This window comes from Ranitomeya imitator, chromosome 5 (genome assembly GCF_032444005.1).
Source record: "Ranitomeya imitator isolate aRanImi1 chromosome 5, aRanImi1.pri, whole genome shotgun sequence".
Classification (NCBI taxonomy): Eukaryota; Metazoa; Chordata; class Amphibia; order Anura; family Dendrobatidae; genus Ranitomeya; species Ranitomeya imitator.
Window position 1 is genome coordinate 435390293 of NC_091286.1, and position 18143 is coordinate 435408435.

Sequence of the window (18143 nt, forward strand, 5' to 3'; positions counted from 1 at the left end):
CCCTTGGCCCCGCCTCCCCAGTCAGTCCCGGAGAAGGAGTCCAGGCACTAGCGCAGTGCGTGTGGACAGAAACTAACCACACGCAAAGCACAACTGCGCCTACACTGCCCACATCCTGCACCGACTAGCAGGTCAGGAGCTCAAGAAAGATGTATTTATAATAAGGCTTATTCAGGAGACATTATATAGAGATCACCGATACACAATATATTCCAATTAAATCCCATATGGGCAAATCAATACATAAGTGTAGATCGCGGAGCAGCAAAATATAACAAATCTATAACCACCTTTGTGAACATATAATAAAATACATAACAGTCACACCGTGGCAGTCGGGAACTTGAAGAAACTTATTCCTTGAAGATAGAAATATCCTTTATCCATATAAATCATCCAATTTAAATATTTCCCAGCATCCTCAACTATATCCATCCACCGACCGTCACACGTGTGCATGCTACAATAAAAACATAACAAACACCCAAGATATTAAAAACATGATGAGCAACACATATGGAAAGAAAAAGGAAAAAACCATAATATCCCATGGCGGTCAGGAATTCAGACAGCTTGTGATCAATCAATCCCATGTCTGAGTTCCTGACCGTACCATGGGATTGATTGATCACAAGCTGTCTGAGTTCCTGACCGTTGAAGCCCCGGTTATACCTGTGCTATATGTGTTACCCAAAATCCATAAAGACCTGGAAAACCCCCCCGGGAGACCTATTGTCTCCGGGAGGGGTTCACTATATAGTAAAACTGCAGTATTCCTAGATAAGGTATTACGTCCTTTTGCAATGTCAGCACGGTCATTTGTGAGGGACACAGGTGACTTTCTTGAAAAAATTGAGAATTTGGTGATATCTGAATCAACCATTCTGGCATCGTTCGATGTGACGTCATTATATACGTCAATTGAGCATGATAAAGGACTAGAGGCTGTTCGATGTGCGTTGTCGGGCTCTGACGTGGCCCCAGAGTGTGCACAACTTGTCCTCACACTGTTGGAGCTCATCCTGAGGAGGAATTATTTCCTCTTTGGTGATGAGTTCTTCCTTCAGTTGAGAGGTACCGCCATGGGGTCCAATGTGGCCCCCACTTATGCCAACATTTATATGGCGGTATTTGAGGACAGGTTTGTGTACAATTCCAACCTTTGGCGCCACGTCAGAGCCTGGTGGCGCTACATCGATGATATTTTTGTTGTATGGGAGGGGAGTTTGGTCGACCTAGAGGGGTTTCATATTTATCTCAATGAGATTTATCCAGAATTGCAATTTACTTTGTCTTATTCGATATCACAGATTCAGTTTTTGGACACTTTGGTCTATAAGAATGGAGGTGGGTTAAAAACGGACATCTTTATTAAGGATACGGATAAAAATAGCTTGTTGTCATTCAACAGTAACCATCCCAGAAGAATGGTGGAGTCGCTCCCATGGAGCCAATTATTAAGGGTACGAAGAATTGTATCTGATGATAATTTAGTAGATCAACGGCTGGAGGACATGTGTTTAAAATTTGTGGCTAGGGGCTATCCAAGAAGAAATGTGGAGGCGTTTAAAACTAAAGCCCGAAACTCAACAAGGGATAGTGTCCGCAAGAAAGTCTCCTCTAAAAGCGGTTGTGACCGCATTCCTTTTGTTTCCACCTACAACTCTGTGAGTAATCGGATTGGTGGTGTAATAAAAAAACATTGGGCCCTCCTACAACGGGGTTTGCCACAGGTGTCAGGTTTTAAATTGCCCCCCATGATGTCATACAGGAGGGGTAAGAACCTAGGGGATAGACTGATGAGATCTGATTTTGGGTCCTCTAAAAAAGTGGTTCAGAGAACATTAAGTACACCGAAACATGGGAACTTCCCATGTCTCGGATGTGCTTGTTGCAATAACATGCTGAAGGGGGACCATTTTTGTCATCCTCATACTGGGAAGAAATTCTATCTAAAGGAGAGATATACATGTCTGTCCAGTTATGTTATATATATGATCACCTGTCCCTGTGGACTCGCCTATATTGGCGAAACAACTATGGAGGTGAAAGCTCGCATCACCAAACATAAAAGTACTATAAGAACGGGAATCACCGAGTTGCCAGTCCCAAAACATTTCATTGATAGGAAACATTTAGTGAACCAGCTTAGATTTAGGGTTATAGACCATGTTCCTGTTTTGAGAAGGGGTGGGGATAGGCTGCAAATGCTTAAAACCAAAGAGATGAAATGGATCTATACATTAGGTTCGTTACAACCAGGGGGATTGAACATTGATTTCAGTCTTCATGGATGTACCTATTGATTGGACCCCCCTTAATGATATTATGGTTTTTTCCTTTTTCTTTCCATATGTGTTGCTCATCATGTTTTTAATATCTTGGGTGTTTGTTATGTTTTTATTGTAGCATGCACACGTGTGACGGTCGGTGGATGGATATAGTTGAGGATGCTGGGAAATATTTAAATTGGATGATTTATATGGATAAAGGATATTTCTATCTTCAAGGAATAAGTTTCTTCAAGTTCCCGACTGCCACAGTGTGACTGTTATGTATTTTATTATATGTTCACAAAGGTGGTTATAGATTTGTTATATTTTGCTGCTCCGCGATCTACACTTATGTATTGATTTGCCCATATGGGATTTAATTGGAATATATTGTGTATCGGTGATCTCTATATAATGTCTCCTGAATAAGCCTTATTATAAATACATCTTTCTTGAGCTCCTGACCTGCTAGTCGGTGCAGGATGTGGGCAGTGTAGGCGCAGTTGTGCTTTGCGTGTGGTTAGTTTCTGTCCACACGCACTGCGCTAGTGCCTGGACTCCTTCTCCGGGACTGACTGGGGAGGCGGGGCCAAGGGATGACGTGGTGATGTTTATCCACGTCTCCGTGGTGATCTGCCTGGCCTGGGGATGTGTGGAGGTGCGGCAATGGCTGTCGTCACTTCCGGGCGCGGCCTCTGTCGGATCATGTGATGAGGCGCGGCCCTGCTCTGACGTGGCTGTGCCTGCGCCCCACTGCCTTCGGACATGGTTAGTAATCATAGCGTTGGTGGATACCGGTAGTGATATGTGAGTATAAGAGATCATACGATTGGCTAATGTTAGATGCTTTATGTTAGACCAAATGAGATTGGCTATGCTAAGTGCGGTACGTGTGCTAGTCACATACAGGAAGTGTTGTTCACTATGGCAACGTATACAGGCGGTGAGATCGAGGAGAGCTAAAGTATAAACAAATATTGGGTTTTAGTGCTTTAAGTGATCGTTTTTCACTGGTATTGTGAAGGGAATGAATGTTACTTTATCTATATGTATATTATAATGCCTGATGTCTATTTTATATATGTTTTCATAATGTTGATTTATATTGTGAGATGGGCGGTACTTGGTAGCGATTGGCTCCCTGTGTGGTGTCCACGATATTTAAGACCGCCTGTCAGCCATGTTTGTATGCTTGAAAAAGACCAGCATATGGTCGAAACGTCGCTTTTGTTCTATGGCTAAATAAAGGATTTATTTTTATCGATACACCCGGTGGAGCGCTGTTCCTTTGTGCAGACCATGCCCCCGGCCCTGACTGAAAGCCATCCTCAATGTAGAGGGCATGTCAGTTAGGACTGGGGGCGCAGTTTCATAGGGCACTTTGCATACTCAGAAAAATGATGGAATCATCAGCGCCCCAACCACCTTGATTAAAACTGAATGCTGGTGGGAAGAATAGCGTTTGTTTTATTACAGCTGCATTTGGCAGCGTGCAGGCGCCAGACAGAATAATTATGCTGTTAACCTGTAGGTTAACAGCTTTATTTCTGGTGACAGGTTCCCTTTAACTTTGTAATATAATACTTCAATAAAGTAGTGCTGGGGATAGCGCGTGAGCATATCGCACTGACCGGCGCCATTTTATTGAAGAAACAGACACAGTGTCATAAAAAAATGGCTCTGGAAATGTACCAATTAAAATGCTCACCATCCAGGCATAGAGTGGGTTAAATAGCTTGTTACATATATATTGGTGGAATGTTAGACTTTGGGGAGGTGCACAAGACCATAGAGTCTCTCATTTGAGAGAAATGGGTCAGTCATGCACATGACATTCTGATAAAACTCTGATCAGAATTTGATCCGAGTAACGGCATAGCGTGATCTGATTCTCGGGGATGAGAGGATAGGAGCACACTGAAGAAAAGATGGAGAACAGAATTTCTCCCTTCTTCTCAGTTATATCAGAGCGTGGACTGCGCTCAGATGTCATTCCATTGAGTTCGATGATTTTCGTGTACTCATTGACTTGCATGCCTAATTGTGGTCCAATAATCAGATCAAATTCAAGTCTTCTGCAATTTTTTCATAGTACAGACTTGGTCCAAGGAAAAAAACGGACATGTGCTCGGCTCTTTAGAATAACATTGGTCTGAGTGCAATCCAAAGATTTGTCGGACCACATTGAATGGAAAATACAGTGGTGTAAGCAAGCCCTTATGATGCCCAATTCCAATGAAACCAGAATTCTTCTCATTATATAGAATATGTCAGTAGGATCAAAAAGTTCCTAAAAAGTCTATATGAACATGCAGGTCATAGGAAGCTGAATAAAATAATTCCTTGATATCTGCAATCTGGTGTCTTATTCCAGAAAAATCCACATTTTTTAATATACAGCTCTGGAAAAAATTAAGAGACCACCACATCAAAACCCTGTCATTGGCCGCCCATTCTCAAGACCTGAACCCCATTGAAAACCTCTGGAATGCAATCAAGTGGATGATGGATAGTCACAAGCCATCAACCAAAGAAAAACTGCTTAAATTTTTGCGCCAGAAGCCGTGTGAAAGACTGGTGGAAAGCATGCCAAGACGCATGATAGCTGTGATTAAAAATCATGGTTATTCCACACAATACTGATTTCTCAACTCTTACAGAGTTAAAACATTAGTATTGTTGTTTCTAATTGATTATTAACTTGTTTTCTTTGCATTATGGAAAGTCTGAAAGCACTGTTTTTTTTTATTTTGACCTTTTTTTTTGCCAGAAAAAAAATACAAAATTTATTGCTTGGAAATTCGGAGACATGTTGTCAGAAGTTTATAGAATAAAAGAACAATTTACATTTTACTCAAAAATATACATATAAAGATAAAAATCAGTTTATTTCTCCTCTTCTATGTTAGTTACTTGTATCAAACTGGTAACTCTCCCTTTTAACTAAAAGAAGCTCTGGAGGCAGATTTATCTTCCAGACAACTTCTCCACATAGCCATAAAGAGGTAGTTTACATAAAGTGATAAAAGATGATTTCTCAACAACAAGACATCTGATATGAGAAATACATGTAGGACTTTTCTAACCTGTATTCACATATTAGCCCCTTCACGACATGCACCATACATCCACCTGCAGTTGTTAACTCGCTAAATGCCACTGTCAATCTCTGACAGTGGCATTTATTATGATTGCGCCGGAAGCGCATAACTAATTCCATCCATTGGTGGCCCCATCACATATTTGTGGGTCATCCATGGGTGGGCATGACAACCAGAGGTCTCATAGCCAGATTGTAATAAGCGCTACCCGGTGGTCGCCCCCCATTCAAAATAAAACAATTAAAGATCAATAAAATATACACATATTTGGTATCACCACATTCAGAATTGCCCGATCTATCAAGCTATAAAAAAAATAAACCGATTGGTAAACACCGTAGTGAAAAAAATGTAAAAACTCCAGAATTTTTGGTAGCCGCAACAGTGCATTGAAATGTAATAACGGGCAATCAAAAGATTGTATGCACTTCAAAATGATATAATTATTAATGTCAGTTTGGCATGCAAAAGATAAGCCCTCACCGAGCTTCACATCAAGAAAAATGGAGATGCTACGGGTCTCGAAAAATTAAGCAATTTTTTTCGACAACATTTTTTTTTCACCATTTAAATAAAAAAACAATCTATGCATGTTCGTTTTCTATGAACTTGTAATGACCTGGAGAATCATAATGGCAGGTCAGTATTAGCATTTGAACATGGTAAAAAAAAATCCAAAATAATTTTGTGTAATTGCACTTTTTAGCAATTTCACCCAACTTGGTAAAACCAATGGTGTCGTTCAACAGTACAACTCGTCCCATCAAAGACAAGACCTCACAAGGCCATATTGACAGAAAAAAAAGTTATGGCTCTGGAAAGAAGTGGAGCGAAAAATAGAAATGCAAAAATGAAAAAGTGCAGCACTGTGAAGGGGTTAATAGATTATGTGCAGTAGGTTCAATGTGCTGACAGATTCCCTTAAAAAAAAATAATGGAACCACTCCGCTGACTGAAGATCTGAGCCTCCTGAAGCAGACAGTGAACTTTTCATTAATTAACACATTGTGCAAAATATAAGTAAATGTGAAGACAAAGCTATTTTCTCCACTTACCTTTGGCAACAAATTGGAAAAATATTGAGTTAAGACCTGATAGGACTTCCCATTCATGGCAAAGTGAAAGTTTCCAAGAGTAGTGGGATTATTAATCCATCCTTCACTTACATTAATTTGTGACTCCAAAAAAAGAGGAAAATCAGATTATGAATATGCAAAAAAGCTTTTCATTTTTTGTTTTAAAAATCTAACATTTTTTTAAAACTTTTAAATAACTTTTATGTCACCATATTCAAAAAGCTGTAACTTTTTTTTGTGTTGATGGAAATGTATTTGAACATTTTTTTTGTAGTACAAGTTTTGTGTAGTTTTATTTGTGCTACATTGGGGGATTTTTTAATTTATTTTCTAAATGAGTTAGGCTGCCGTCACACTAGCAGTATTTGGTCAGTATTTTACATCAGTATTTGTAAGCCAAAACCAGGGGTGGGTGAGAAATGCAAAGTGGTGCATATGTTTCTATTATACTTTTCCTCTATTTGTTCCACTCCTGGATTTGGTTTAGAAATACTGATGTAAAATACTGACCAAATACTGCTAGTGTGATGGCAGCCTTAAACTGATGCGATCAGATCTAACTCTGGTTGCCTCAGTTATGGCTCTGTGCTGATTTAATACCACCCTCAAATGATGAATCTGGGCCCTAAATTATACAAATTCAAAACATGTAAAAAAAACAAATACAAGATACAGCAACAGCTCTAGAAATCATGCCAATTAATATTTGGTTATAATTTCACCTGACTTCTACATAGATTGTTGTAGGCAAGAGATATGAAAACAAGCTTTAGACAGTCAATATTTATTTTCCTAATTTTTTGAGATTATATGGGCATCCATTTTTGGCCAATCTGTGTAATAGCTTAATCCTTATACTGGAGCATAAATGCAATTTTGCATATTAGATTATGGAACTGTACATGCCTTACTCTGTTTTAATAGTCATTTCTATTATTACAATACTCTTATTTAAATTCTATAATAAAACATACCTTATCCTTTAAATGGATTTCATGTGTTTGACTTTCAGTCAAAGATTTCCAAGTAAGTGAAGCAGGTAAGTCTTTCTCAGGTTCACAGGCCTCCAACATAATTATATTGCTGTTGGAGGGAATCATTCCTGATTTTTTGCCAACAGTCACAGCCGTCTGAAGGTTATCACCTATAAAACATAAAACTATAGACAGTCCAAGGAAAAGGACAATGATGTTTCAAGATGGGGAAGCAGTCCCTCTATCTCTCCATTTACACCACTTTCTTATTTATGACATTAGCACTGTGATACTAGATACATGTGTTGCATTTGGACTTTAGACACAGTCATATCTAATTTATTTCTTATAGGCGCATAAAGATCAGATTGTTTGCTAAATGGACGGGGGATGCAATTGCAGTATGAGTTAATCAGCCAATCAGGGCTGGACTGGCCATCGGGCAGTTCTGGCATTTGCCAGAGGGGCCGCCACCTACCGTGGGTTGCTCCCTCTGCAGGAGCCCCTTTGATGTGGTGACAGTACAGGAGCCGCTCAGTCAGGAGCAGGAGAAGGAGGCATGGCCTCAACTGCTCTTTTCATGCAAACATCAGCAGGGACAGGAGTCGGCAGTCAGTAGGAGGAGTGGAGGTAATCGGGGCTGGGGGCAGGGAGGCATTTATCCCTGAGCTATCTCCCAGCTCCTGCTCATGGCCGGGGATAATTTACATACCTCTCCTAGAAGCCGCACCAGACACAGCTGCTGTCTGTAGCACCCAGCCAATGAAATCAAGCAGGGGAGCTACAGAAACCAATGGGAGGAGGTGGACGGGGCCAGTGCTATGAGAACAAAATGATGGAAGATTAAAGCACTGAGCTCCTGCAGCGTTCCCTCCTCTGCTGTATCAGTGCTGGAGGATGCAGGGCTGAGAATGAGAGGATCAGTGCTGGAGGATGCAGGGCTGAGGGTGAGAGGATCAGTGTTGGAGGATGCAGGGCTGAGGGTGAGAGGATCAGTGCTGGAGGATGCAGGGCTGAGGGTGAGAGGATCAGTGCTGGAGGATGCAGGGCTGAGAGTGAAAGGATCAGTGCTGGAGGAGGCTGGGCTGAGGGCTAGAGGATCAGTGCTGGAGAATGCAGGACAGAGGGACAGAGCATCAGTGCTGGAGGATGCAGGGCTGAATGTGAGAGGATCAGTGCTGGAGGATGCAGGGCTGAGAGTGAGAGGATCAGTGCTGGAGGATGCAGGGCTGAGTGCTAGAGGATCAGTGCTGGAGAATGCAGGACAGAGGGACAGAGGATCAGTGCTGGAGGATGCAGGGCTGAATGTGAGAGGATCAGTGCTGGAGGATGCAGGGCTGAGAGTGAGAGGATCAGTGCTGGAGGATGCAGGGCTGAGAGTGAAAGGATCAGTGCTGGAGGATGCAGGGCTGAGTGCTAGAGGATCAGTGCTGGAGAATGCAGGACAGAGGGACAGAGCATCAGTGCTGGAGGATGCAGGGCTGAATGTGAGAGGATCAGTGCTGGAGGATGCAGGGCTGAGAGTGAGAGGATCAGTGCTGGAGGATGCAGGGCTGAGTGCTAGAGGATCAGTGCTGGAGAATGCAGGACAGAGGGACAGAGGATCAGTGCTCGAGGATGCAGGGCTGAGGGTGAGAGGATCAGTGCTGGAGGATGCAGGGCTGAGGGTGAGAGGATCAGTGCTGGAGGATGCAGGGCTGAGGGTAAGAGGATCAGTGCTGGAGGTTGCAGGGCTTAGGTGAGAGGATCAGTGCTGGAGGATGTAGGTGAGAGAGGATCAGTGCTGGAGGATGCAGGGCTGAGAGTGAGAGGATCAGTACTGGAGGATGCAGGGCTGATGGTGAGAGGATCAGTGCTGGAGGATGCAGGGCTGAGGGTGAGAGGATCAGTGCTGGAAGATTCAAGGCTGAGTGTGAGGGATCAGTGCTGGAGGATGCAGGGCTGAGTGTGAGAGGATCAATGCTGGAGGATGCAGGGCTGAGAGTGAGAGGATCAGTACTGGAGGATGCAGGGCTGAATGTGAGAGGATCAGTGCTGGATGATGCAGGGCTGAGAGTGAGAGTAGGGCTCAGGCCTGTGTGTTCAACCACTAGCAATGGAGTTAAAATCCCCTGCTCCTAGAAAGTAATGTCACATGAAGAAAGCCAGCTGCCTGCAGAAAGGAGTAAGTGTATATGTGTATGCTCAATGTGTAAAGTGTGTATATGTGCAAGTCATGTGTCTGTAGTTTGTGTATGTGTATATATATGTATATATATTGTAGCATGGCTAAAGGGTTTGTAGTCGATGGGAGGTATGTGCCACATAAGTGCCTGGTTGCTGTAATGTAGCCCGGAGTATTCCTTTCTTGCACATAATCTTGTATATGTGTTTCAGGACCTGTGGTAATGTCAGACCACATGGCTAATCATGTGATGGGTTACTGGGTGGGGTTAGCTCTTTATAAGACTGGCTAATCCTTTACACAGCAGATATGTGTGGAGGTGAAACCCTCCTGAGTGTGTTACGGCTTCAGGACTGAGCCGGATGAACTGGACACTTGTTTTTCTTTACCTGAACCAAAGGCTATTTGTTTTCTGTTGTTTGCAACATGGTTTATGAAGCAATAAACCCAGTGAACTTTAAAGGAACACGTCTCCTGAGTGTCAGCCGTCGCAGCTGAGTGAGTGAAATCCTTACAATTGGTGGAGAATGCGGGCAGCGTTCCCAGCGGAGACGTGAGTTTATTTTGAATGTCCTGGGTCAAGGCTGTTGCAAGCCAGCAAGCATTGCCGGAGAAAATGGAGGACCTGCTGAAACAATTGGTCCAGATGCAGTCACAGCAGGAGAAAAGGCAGCAAGAGACCAACAGGCTGTTGATGCAGCAGATACAACAGAGCCAGCAGGAGCAACGGCAGCAGATGCAACAAAGCCAGCAGGAGCAACGGCAGCAGTTTCAACAGAGCCAGCAGCAGATGCAGCAGAGCCAGCAGGAGCAACGGCAGCAGATGCAGCAGAGCCAGCAGGAGCATCAGCAGCAGATGCAGCTTCTGGCAACCGCCATCCAGGGCAAGGCGAGCGCCCCAACCCCAGGTTTGGCTGATGACACCCACGTCCGGAAAACGGTAAGACGCGCGTTGCAGAAAATGACTCCCGGGGATGATGTTGAGGCCTTCCTGACGGTGTTTGAGAGGGTCGCTGAGAGGGAAAAACTTCCGCCAGAGCAGTGGGCAGAGGTACTTGCGCCATACCTGACGGGAGAACCCCAGAAGGCGTACTATGATTTGACCTTGCAGGATGCCAAAGAGTATCACAAATTGAAAGCCGAGATTCTCGCACGTTTGGGGGTGACACTGACTGTCAGGGCACAGCGAGTTCACTCCTGGGGCTATCACCGGGACAAACCACCTCGTTCCCAAATGTTTGATCTGTTGCACCTGGTCCAGAAATGGCTGCAGCCAGAATCCTCTGCGCCTGCACAGATGGTAGAACGGGTGATGATGGATCGGTTTGTCCATTCCCTCCCGAGGCCTATACAGTCTTGGGTTGCCCAGGGTGATCCCCAGAATGCCGACGAGCTGATCGGACTGGTTGAGAGGTACCAAGGGTTGGAAGGCTCCTTCGGGAGGCAGCCCATACCGTACTGGGGATCCCAGAAGGCAGCTGAGTCCCAAAAAGGGGTGGTGCGTCCAAGGTCACAAAGGGCGGGGGAGGTGGTGCCCAAGGTCCCCACGGGTGATATTATTTGTTGGAGGTGCCACAAGCCAGGACATATAGCTGCCCGTTGTTCCCAAACCACTGAGCAGATGGACTGCAGCATGGGACGCCGTTGTTCATACTATGCGTATCCAGCTTGCAGTGTGAACTCTCCGCCCAACGAGGGACCTCAAGCATGTCCCGTGAAGGTGAACGGTCAAGCAGTAACGGCACTGTTAGACTCAGGGAGCCTAGTGACCCTGGTGAGGGCCACTTTTCCTCTCCACCTGCTCCCGGGAAAGAAGGTCGGAGTGCGGTGCATACATGGTGATGCAAAGGACTACCCTGTGGCCAGTGTGAACATTGAAACGACATGTGGCACGGAGTCCCACATAGTCGGCGTCGTTCAGGACTTGTTGCACCCTATAATTATTGGCCGGGATTTCTGTTTGTTTTGGGATTTGTGGGGGAAAGGTTCTGAGCTCCCTAGCTAGAGTAGGGAACCAGTGAACCCGGGAAGGGTGGTGCCACACCCCGAGACAGACAGATTTCCTTTTTGTGTCCTGGCTGGAGATGAGGAGGAAGTGTCCCCTGCATCTGACATTCTGGAGTTAGAGGTATCCGGTGAAAATTTTGGGACTGCCCAACATAGGGACCCCACTCTGAGGGAAGCCTTTATTAATGTCACAGTTATTGACGGGGTGGTACAGGAGCCGGGGGCAGACACAAGATTTCCCCATTTTCTAATGAGCAGGGAGTTGTTGTACCGGGTCACGAAAATAAGGGAGGAGTTGGTAGAGCAGTTGGTAGTGCCGGGTCCATATAGACGGAAGGTGTTGGACATGGCCCATTCACACATCTTGGGTGGACACCTAGGGGTGGAAAAAACGCAGGAACGGGTTGTGCAGAGCTTCTATTGGCCTGGGTGCCACCGGGAAATAGTGAACTATTGCAGGTCCTGCCCTACATGTCAGCTAACTGCTCCCACTTCTCATTTCCGGAACCCCCTTGTGCCACTGCCCATTATTGAGGTGCCATTCGAGAGAATTGCCATGGACTTGGTCGGTCCCTTAGTTAAATCAGCCCGGGGCCATCAGTATATATTAGTCATCCTGGACTACGCCACACGCTATCCTGAGGCAATTCCCTTGAGAAATTCTTCTTCAAAGAGTATAGCTCGCGAGTTGGTCCATGTCTTTTCCCGGACAGGTCTGCCGAAGGAGATACTGACTGACCAGGGGACACCTTTCATGAGCAAGGTGATGAGGGAACTATGCAAAGCCCTGAAAATCTCCCAGTTGAGGACCTCGGTGTACCATCCCCAGTCAGATGGCCTTGTTGAGAGATTTAACAAGACACTGAAGAGCATGCTGAGAAAAGCTATAGAGAAAGACGGTAGAGACTGGGATTGTCTCTTACCCTATTTGATGTTTTCCATTCGTGAAGTTCCACAGGCCTCCACAGGTTTCTCACCGTTTGAGCTTCTGTATGGCCGACATCCACGAGGACTCCTGGATATAGCCAAGGAAACCTGGGAAGCCGAAGTCACGCCCCACAGAAGCGTCATTGAGCATGTGGCCCTGATGCAGCAGAGGATTGCAAAGGTGATGCCTATCGTGAAAGAACACCTTCTCCAAGCACAAGAAGCTCAGGCCAGGGTCTACAACCGGTCTGCAAGAGTGAGGCAATTCAATCCGGGAGACCGAGTTCTTGTGTTAGTTCCGACAGTGGAAAGCAAGTTCTTGGCCAAATGGCAAGGGCCATATGAGGTTGTCGAGAAACTTGGTGAAGTAAACTATAAAATTCACCAACCAGGAAGACGGAAACCATTCCAAGTATACCATGTCAACCTTATCAAGCCGTGGCAAGATAGAGAGCCGACAGTAACTCCATCGTTGTTAAGCAACCCAGAAGATGAGGTTGGAGCGGTTACTATAGCGGAGACGCTATCGGAGTCCCAGAAACAGCAATGCCGGGAGTTACTCCAGAAAAACAGGGACCTGTTTTCCGAGTTGCCTGGGTACACGAAGGTCATAGAGCATGAGGTCCTGACAGAGCCCCATGTGCGCGTGAACGTGAAGCCCTATAGAATTCCTGAGGCCCGTCGAGAAATAATCTCCAAGGAAGTGGAGCGTATGTTGAAGCTTAGAGTCATTGAGGAATCCAAGAGCGGTTGGTCGAGCCCAATTGTCCTGGTCCCAAAACCTGATGGGGAGTGGAGATTTTGTAACGACTATAGGAAGTTGAATGAGGTCTCCAAGTTCGACGCATATCCCATGCCCCGAGTTGATGAGCTCATCGAAAGGCTTGGGCCCGCCAGGTACATAACCCCCTTGGATTTGACGAAGGGGTATTGGCAGATCCCCATGGCACAGGAAGCCAAGGAGAAGACGGCGTTTTCTACACCAGATGGATGCTTCCAGTATGTCCGGATGCCATTTGGCCTACAGGGAGCTCCGGCCACCTTCCAAAGGGCTATGGATAGAGTCCTTGCACCCCACAAGGCATACGCTGCTGCGTACCTAGATGATATCGTCATCTTTAGCCCGGACTGGGAGAGTCATCTGGAGAAAGTCCAAGCGGTGTTTGATGCTATAAGAGAGGCCGGATTTACAATAAACCCGAAGAAGTGTGCATTGGGTAAAGAAGAAGCTAAGTACCTTGGATACATAGTGGGTCATGGAGAAATAAAACCCCAAATCAGTAAAGTGGAGGCAATTCAAACATGGCCAAAACCAGTTTCCAAGAAGCAAGTTAAAGCCTTCCTGGGAATCATGGGATATTACAGGAGGTTCATCCCAAACTTCGCCACAATGGCGGCGCCTCTGACTGACCTGCTAAAAGGGACAAAATCAGTAATGGTTAAGTGGTCCGAAGAAACAGATTCAGCCTTCCAAGAAATGAAAGAGGCTTTATGTAAGCAACCCGTTCTGATGGCCCCAAACTTCAAGAAAGAGTTTATTCTTCAGACAGATGCCTCAGATGTTGGGGTGGGAGCAGTCCTTTCCCAAGAACTACATGGGGAGGAGCATCCTGTTCTCTATCTGAGTAGGAAGCTGTCCTCATCTGAAAAGAACTACTCAGTCGTTGAGAAGGAGTGCTTGGCCATAAAATGGGCAGTGGACACATTGCGGTACTATCTGCTGGGACGTAAATTTAGACTGGTATCTGACCATGCCCCGCTTAGGTGGATGAGAGAAACGAAAGGAAGAAATGCTAGAGTCACCCGTTGGTTCTTAGCCCTGCAGGACTTCAGTTTCCATGTGGAACATAGGGCCGGAAAGCTGCACGGTAATGCGGATGCCCTATCGAGAATCCCTTGTTTAGTGGGGGAAAGTGCCAAGCCCCACGGCTTTAGGCAGAGGGGGGAGGTATGTAGCATGGCTAAAGGGTTTGTAGTCGATGGGAGGTATGTGCCACATAAGTGCCTGGTTGCTGTAATGTAGCCCGGAGTATTCCTTTCTTGCACATAATCTTGTATATGTGTTTCAGGACCTGTGGTAATGTCAGACCACATGGCTAATCATGTGATGGGTTACTGGGTGGGGTTAGCTCTTTATAAGACTGGCTAATCCTTTACACAGCAGATATGTGTGGAGGTGAAACCCTCCTGAGTGTGTTACGGCTTCAGGACTGAGCCGGATGAACTGGACACTTGTTTTTCTTTACCTGAACCAAAGGCTATTTGTTTTCTGTTGTTTGCAACATGGTTTATGAAGCAATAAACCCAGTGAACTTTAAAGGAACACGTCTCCTGAGTGTCAGCCGTCGCAGCTGAGTGAGTGAAATCCTTACAATTGGTGGAGAATGCGGGCAGCGTTCCCAGCGGAGACGTGAGTTTATTTTGAATGTCCTGGGTCAAGGCTGTTGCAAGCCAGCAAGCATTGCCGGAGAAAATGGAGGACCTGCTGAAACAATTGGTCCAGATGCAGTCACAGCAGGAGAAAAGGCAGCAAGAGACCAACAGGCTGTTGATGCAGCAGATACAACAGAGCCAGCAGGAGCAACGGCAGCAGATGCAACAAAGCCAGCAGGAGCAACGGCAGCAGTTTCAACAGAGCCAGCAGCAGATGCAGCAGAGCCAGCAGGAGCAACGGCAGCAGATGCAGCAGAGCCAGCAGGAGCATCAGCAGCAGATGCAGCTTCTGGCAACCGCCATCCAGGGCAAGGCGAGCGCCCCAACCCCAGGTTTGGCTGATGACACCCACGTCCGGAAAACGGTAAGACGCGCGTTGCAGAAAATGACTCCCGGGGATGATGTTGAGGCCTTCCTGACGGTGTTTGAGAGGGTCGCTGAGAGGGAAAAACTTCCGCCAGAGCAGTGGGCAGAGGTACTTGCGCCATACCTGACGGGAGAACCCCAGAAGGCGTACTATGATTTGACCTTGCAGGATGCCAAAGAGTATCACAAATTGAAAGCCGAGATTCTCGCACGTTTGGGGGTGACACTGACTGTCAGGGCACAGCGAGTTCACTCCTGGGGCTATCACCGGGACAAACCACCTCGTTCCCAAATGTTTGATCTGTTGCACCTGGTCCAGAAATGGCTGCAGCCAGAATCCTCTGCGCCTGCACAGATGGTAGAACGGGTGATGATGGATCGGTTTGTCCATTCCCTCCCGAGGCCTATACAGTCTTGGGTTGCCCAGGGTGGTTATGATTTATGGTTATGAAGCAATAAACCCAGTGAACTTTAAAGGAACACGTCTCCTGAGTGTCAGCCGTCGCAGCTGAGTGAGTGAAATCCTTACAATATGTACTATCTGTAAATGTATATATATGCACTGTATGTATATATCTATATATCTACTATATAATTGTCTAAGGGTCACTTCCGTCTTTCTGTCTGTCCTTCTGTCTGTCTGTCTGTCATGGATATTCATTGGTCGCGGCCTCTGTCTGTCAAGGAAATCCAAGTCACTGATTGGTCGTGGCAAAATGCCCACGACCATTGCCACGACCAATCAGCGGCGGGCACAGTCCGCCGGCAAAATGGCCGCTCTTTCCTCCCGCAGCCAGTGCCCACTCCATACTCCCTTCCAGTCAGCCCTCACACAGTGTTAATGCCAGCATTAATGGACTGCGGTGTAACGCACTCCATTAATGCAGCTATTAACCCTATGTGACCAACTTTTTACTATTGATGCTGCATATGCAGCATCAATAGTAAAAATATCTAATGTTAAAAATAATAATAATTTAAAAAAACGTTATTCTCACCCTCCGACGTCACGCCCTGTCCTCAGCAGTGCAAGCGGCAGGTTCTGGTGCCAAGGATGCTATGCGAAAAGGACCTGCCATGATGTCACGGTCATGTGACCGCGACATCATCACAGGTCCTGCGCTCATACCAACCCTGGGACCGGAAACTGCCTCGTGCACCGCACACAGCCGCCAGGACTACAAGGGGCCCTCGGAAGGTGAGTATATGTTTATTTTTTATTTTAAGTCTTTTTTAACCTGTTACATACGTGACTGGGCAATATACTATGTGGCTGGGCAATATACTACGTGGCTGGGCATATACTACGTGACTGGGCAATATACTGCGTGACTGGCCAATATACTACGTGACTTGGCAGTATACTACGTGACTGGGCAATATACTGCGTGACTGGCCAATATACTACGTGACTGGGCAGTATACTACGTGTCTGTGCTGTATACTATGTGGCTCTGTGCTGTATACTACATCGCTGTGCAATATACTACGTGGCTGGGCAATATACTACGTGACTGAGCAATATACTACGTGGCTGGGCAATATACTACGTGACTGGGCAATATACTGCGTGACTGGCCAATATACTACATGACTGGGCAGTATACTACGTGTCTGTGCTGTATACTATGTGGCTCTGTGCTGTATACTACATCGCTGTGCAATATACTACGTGACTGGGCAATATACTACGTGACTGGGCAATATATATACACACATGCACTGTATATGTGTGAATGTTCTGTAATGCTGCAGAATCACGACCCCCCCAGGTGCCCACCCTTTATTTCTGCAACTTGCATTTTACTGCCCTGTGTTGCAGTTTTGTGGAGACAAGTCTATTTTTATAGGGAACTTATCTCCAGTGTTTGTCTTTCAACAAATTCTGCCACATTTATCACCTCTGTGCTGCATTACACTGACATGTATATTGACTCCTGATCCCCTGTTTACCCCCATACTAAACATTTTATTTGCCCTCCCGCTGTATTTAAAGGGAAGGTACCGCGTTTGTAGGTCATTAATAAATAACTGTAATGTAGCATAATATGCTGCTATAAGCAAGTTTGAAATGCATGTGAAACAGATTTCATGTGTTATATGAGTTTAAAGAATGCACTGGGGGCTGACATCTTGGTTTTGCAGCAGTAGCAGGGCACTATCAGTGTCAGATTACGGTACCCCATGGACATAGGAGATAATAGACCGGCGCTGACCCTATCTGTAACATTGCAGCAGCATTAGCAGTGAGCTGGGCACGCCTCTGTGGGCTGCACAACTCACTGCTGCATGTGTGACTAGCTGCCATTTTATTATAGCTCTGTGCTCTCTATCGCAGGACAGAAGAAGCCCTCACTGCTCCTCTGTACTCCAGGCAGGCACACAACCTCTGCTCCTCACACCCTGCTCTGTGTGCTTCTCCTGCTGTGTCTCCCCCTCCCCCCTCACACACAGTCCCTGTGATCTCCGGTAAGCTGCACTCACAGCCTGCAGAGAGGAAGGTGACACCTGGAGAGAGAGAGCAGGGCAGCTGACAGGACAGGGATTAAGGTGGGGGAATGTTATTCACAAAAAATGCTGCTGAGTCCACTGTGTTCTGCTGTGCTTCTGATGCAGTAACTGCTGGTGATAGCAGGTCACAGGGCAGTCACACACAAAATGGTGCTGCCCTGTGATGCTGCTCTTCATTCTTAGGCCGGCATCACACTTGCGAGTTTTACGGACGTAAGAGCGCAGAAACTACGTCCGTAAAACTCGCAAAAAATACGGCACAATTATTCTCTATGCCCCTGCTCCTATCTGCCGTATTAAACTGATCCGTA

General features: G+C 46.0%; 1 protein-coding gene across 1 annotated transcript in view; it reads right to left on the bottom strand.

The window, feature by feature from the left end:
• Positions 1-18143, bottom strand: part of LOC138638115 (probable cation-transporting ATPase 13A5) — a 371860-nt gene that overhangs the window by 62970 nt on the left and 290747 nt on the right. Inside the window, exons 19-20 of the mRNA XM_069727135.1 lie at positions 7425-7594; positions 6430-6552 (exon numbers count right to left, since the gene is read on the bottom strand). Of these exons, the coding sequence (XP_069583236.1) occupies positions 6430-6552; positions 7425-7594 (293 nt within the window). The remainder of the gene's footprint in view (positions 1-6429; positions 6553-7424; positions 7595-18143) is intronic.